This window comes from Eimeria acervulina, genomic scaffold (genome assembly GCF_000499425.1).
Source record: "Eimeria acervulina Houghton genomic scaffold, Eah_scaff1179, whole genome shotgun sequence".
Lineage (NCBI taxonomy): Eukaryota > Apicomplexa > Conoidasida > Eucoccidiorida > Eimeriidae > Eimeria > Eimeria acervulina.
The window spans coordinates 1-4,834 of NW_013549372.1; the positions used below are offsets into that span (position 1 = coordinate 1).

Genomic DNA, 4,834 nt, shown 5'->3' on the forward strand with positions numbered 1-4,834 from the left:
ATATATATATACATGCATATATACGTGTATACATATATATAAATATATATATATATATATATGTAGACACATATCTATATATATGCATATATATATATACATGCATATAGATGTATATATGGGGTTGAGCTGCGCATACACCCGAAAGGTGCTGTTTGGGTTTTGTTTGCGCGTGCTCACCTCAGGAAGAGTTAAGAAAGGCATTTTGTCTAGGATACTAGAATTTTTAAGATAAGGGCAATCAAATGCTTCTCCTTTTTTCAGCAAGAAGAAAGGTTTGCAGAGGCCGAAGAGACTCAACAACACAGTCTCTAGCAAGCTATGTGCTGCAGCATCAAACTGCAGCAACCTCGTTAGCAAGTCCTTCTCCGCTGTCTCTGCAGGTACAACGATCAGTATAAGACAGCAACAGCTAGCTACAGCTAGCTACACAGCTAGCTAACCAGCTATTTGCACAGATAGTTTTGCCCAGCTAGCTAAGTAGGTAGATAGTTGGGTAGCTGGCTATCTAACTAGCTCCAGCTAGCTACACAGCTAGCCACAGCTAGCTACATAGCTAGCTACATAACTAGAGGCATCGCCCTCGTGAAACAATGCTTGCAACTACTTCTTTCCGGGCTCCCCAACCCCGTTAATGAACAGCTCCAAGCACCCCGCTGCTGCTGTTGCTGTTGCTGCTGCTGCTGCTGCTGCTGTTTGATTACCTGATGGTGGGGTAGGCTTTAGATCCCATATCTTTCTGGCTGAGTCATCTTCTTCGCGTTTGCTCCTGCCGACTCGCAGAATTTGTCTAGTTCTCTGCTGCAGACGCACGGAGCTGCGATAATCAGGCCTGTTCAGCTGCGTCCACCAAAAGGTGTACTGCCGCTCCTGCTGCTGATGCTGCTGCAGCTGCCGCAGCTGGGGTCGCATACTGTCAGTCAGCAACAAAATAGTATGCGCCACACCAGGAGAAGGCACATGCACAAGGCCTGAAGAACAACACAAGCACGAAAGCAGCAGAAGCACCGCTCTCAGCAGCAGCAGCAGCAGCAGCAACAGCAGCAACAACAGTACAGAGGCATCAGCAGCAGCAACAACAATTGCATAAGCAGCAGCAACAAACAGGCGAGCAGCAGCAACAACAACACTAGCAACAACAAGGATGAAGATGGTAGCAGCAGAGGCAGCAACAGAGGCAGCAGCAGCATCAGCAGCACGGAGCGGAATATTAAAGAGAGAGTGCTGTCTCCTCTCGGGTGTCTCCTCACCTCCCATCTGCAGAATTTCAAGGGCAGCGCGAGGGTCCAGGGGTAGCTTTGTTCCTGTTATCTCTGAATACAGACAGAAGCAGCAGCAGCAGCAGCAAATGCAGTAGGAGGAGGAGCAGCAGAAGCAGCAGCAAAAGGAATAGCACTGGTAGTAGCAGCAGCAGCAGCGGCTTTAGTGGCAGCAGTAGCAGCAGCAGCGTTCGCCGCAGTAGGAGAAGCAGCAGCAACAACGGGGTTAGCAGCAGCAGCAGCAGCACCAGCAGCAGCAGCAGCAGACAAGCAACGGACCACTTAGGGTGCTCATGTCTCCCGTTCCTGCAACGTCTGCTTCTAGCTCCAGCACATCATCAATCATCCTTCCCGCTAGGAATCGCGATAGCTTTTTGGGTTTGTAGGGGGACTCTTTTTGCTTCTGCAGCTGTGCTGCAGCACGAGACAGCAGCAGCAAGAGACGGCAGCAGCAGATGCGCAGACAGCCAGTGCATGGCTGAGAATCTGTCTTTGCGAGAGAGAGAGAGAGCAGAAGAAGGAGACAGAGCTAAAAAAGACAAATAGAACGGAGACGGTTCCCGCAAGGAATTGCCATAGCTTTTTGGGTTTGTAGGGGGACTCTTTTTGCTTCTGCAGCTGTGCTGCAGCACGAGACAGCAGCAGCAAGAGACGGCAGCAGCAGATGCGCAGACAGCCAGTGCATGGCTGAGAATCTGTCTTTGCGAGAGAGAGAGAGAGCAGAAGAAGGAGACAGAGCTAAAAAAGACAAATAGAACGGAGACGGTGAGAGATAAAGGAAACAAAGAGAGAGAGAGGAGACAGACAGAGACAGAGAGAGAGAGAGGAGACAGACAGAGACAGAGAGAGAGAGAGAGGAGACAGACAAATAAACTTACTGTGTAAAGTATTGAGAGCCCCTTCAAGGCGTCGCTCTCTCTTCTTACGAGGCGTAGAGGGGACAGCAACATCTGAGTTGCTGCTGCTGGCTGCTGTCTCTTCACGTGTGCTGCTGCTTCCCCCACTTCGGCCAATGCTTGTGCTTCTGCTTCTCCTTCTGCTTCTGCTTCTGCTTCTGTTTCTGCTGCGGCTGCTGCTGCTGTGGCGGCGGCGGCTCCTCTCCCGTGTGCTGCAGCAGAGGCGTATCTGCTGCAGCAGGGTCCCCGCTCTGAGCTGCTAACTCTGTCTCCTGCAGCACAGGTGTCTCCTCTGGATATGCAGATGATAATGCCCCTGCAGCCACATGCATAAATCAAACGGAGACAATTATAAGGAGACAGAAGGAGACAGAAGAAGACAGAGAGAGACAGAAGAAGACAGAAGACAGAGGGAGACAAAAGGAGACAGAAGAAGACAGAAGGAGAGAGAGAAGAAGACAGAAGAAGACAGAGAGAGGCAGAAAGGAGACAGAAGACAAAAAGAGAGAGAGAAAGGAGACAGAAAGGAGACAGGAGGAGAAAGAGAAGAGACAGAAGGAGACAGAAAACACAAAACAACAAGAGGCAGAGAAAGAGACAGAGAGAGAAGGAGACAGCAAGAAGAGACAGAAGAAGTAAATCAAGAGAAGAGAGACAGAAGAAGGAGACAGCGAGAAGAGACAGAAGAAAGAGATAAGAGGGTACATAGGAGACAGCGAGAGCACATACCCAAGAAAAGGAGACAGCAGAAGAAGAAGAGTGAAGACAAGCAACTTGAGAAGAGACAGCGGCAGGCCTGCTGCCTGAAGCAGAAGAGAGGAGACATCATAGAAGGAGACAGTAGAGAGGAGACAGCTGCTGTCTCTGTCCCTGTCTCTGTCTCTTCCTTGCTTCTTTTATCTGCTGTCTCTTCTCTTCTACTCCTTTAGCTCTGCATGCACCCTCTTCTTCTTCTTCTCGTCTTTATCTTTATCTTTATGTATTTGTTTATCTATCTTTATCTTTCTTTATCTTTCTTTTAAACTGTCTCCTTGGGTGTCTCCTTCTGTCTCCATATACACCTGGGGGCCTTCTTGCTGCTTATAGTATTTTTTTCTGTCTTTGTTTTTTTTAAAATAAATAAAGAAAGGGTTAAAACTAAACAAAGAAGGAGACAGAGAAGGAAGAAGGGGACAGATGAAGGTAAAGGAGACACTTAAAGATAAAGGAGACAGATATGAGGTTAAAGAGATATCTCTATAGGCTTTACGCAGCCTTATACAGAGCTCTTTGCAGTATAAATCAAAGAAAAAACAAAAAATAAGATAAATAAACTCTGTCTACCTTTATGATAAATTCAGCTGTATGTACACCCCAAATATAAGGAGACCGCTGGTCTCTCTCTTTATATACAGCAGCAGAGCTGTCTCCTTTTGTGCTGCAGCGGAGACAGACATGCGAAATAAACAAAAAATATATAATACTTTATTTATAAGATTTTTTCCTCTTCTATGCAGCTGTACAGACAGCCAGAAATCCCCATATGAAGGTGAAGGCCTTCCTCAGCAGCAGCAGCAGCAGCAGCAGCAGCAGCAGCGGCTGCTGCTGCTGCTGTAGAAGGCGCAAGCCGTGAGCGGCCTCTTTGCTGCCTTCTTCTATAGTCTATTAAAACTTAATTAATATCTTTTATTCAAAATAAAAACAGTTAAAACTTGCCTCTTCTCTGCAATAGCGAAGGAGCTGCGGAGACACCCGAGCATAGAGCGAGGCCCGCCAGCAGCAGCAGCAGCAGCAGCAGCAGCAAGATAATCTATTACTTTTATTTATTCTTCTACCTTAATCCCTTTAATAAAGAAAGAAAAGAGACAGCATTAACTTCTTTACTGCAGCTGTGACGCCGGAGACAGCTGCTGCTGCAGCTGTCTCCTTTTATAGGGTTTCTCCTCTGCTGTCTCCGCAGCATCTTCTTACATTTGTTGCTGCACCTACTTCATTAAAAATAAACAAATAAAAGAAACAATAAAAGCAAATAATAAATAAAACAAAACAAATCAAGAAGGAGGCACTAACCAAACGCAGTGTTACCGCTAGCTCCGCTCTTGCTGCTGCTGCTGTTGCTGCTGCTGTTGCTGCTACTGTTGCTGCTGCTGTTGCTGCTGCTGTTGCTGCTGCTGCTGGCGTTGCTGCATGCTGCAGCAGTACCTCTCTTGCTGCTGCGTATCAGTGAGTAGCAGCAGCGATGGAGACAGCTTCAGGAGACACTTGAATGATGATTTATTCTCTTTGGTAGTAGCAGTATACCTGCTGCTGCTATTGTTGCTGTTGCTGCTGTTTCTGTTGCGGCTGCTGCTGTTGCTCCTCCTGCCGCTGCTGTTGCTCTTGCTGCTGCTGCTTCAGCTGTTGGTGTTTTTGCTGCTGCTGCTGCTGCTGTTGTTGCTGCTGCTGCTGCTGCTTCTCGCTTCCCCCCTGAGGTACACCCAGCTGCACAAAGCCACTCACACAGACACGGGGAGGCCCTTCTTGCTGCTGCTGCTGCTGCAGTTGCTGCTGCTGCTGCTGCTGCTAGGGCTACTGCTGCTGCTGTTGATGGTGCATTGCTGTCCTTCTGGCTGCTTGCAGTTTTTAGCGGTGGGGTTGTTGCTGCATGCGGAGAGACTTAGCAGCAGCAACGGCAGCAACAACAGCAGCAGCAGCAACACC

At 48.1% G+C, this 4,834-nt stretch overlaps 1 protein-coding gene across 1 annotated transcript; it reads right to left on the minus strand.

Annotated features, from left to right (window-relative positions):
* Nucleotides 1-603: 603 nt before the first annotated feature.
* On the minus strand, nucleotides 604-1,605 carry EAH_00056670 (hypothetical protein; the record flags this gene model as incomplete). The annotated part of the gene is made up of 3 exons (XM_013393789.1): nucleotides 604-971; nucleotides 1,251-1,313; nucleotides 1,539-1,605. The coding sequence occupies 3 exons, from the start codon at nucleotides 1,603-1,605 to the stop codon at nucleotides 604-606; spliced, it is 498 nt and encodes a 165-aa protein (XP_013249243.1).
* Nucleotides 1,606-4,834: the final 3,229 nt, after the last annotated feature.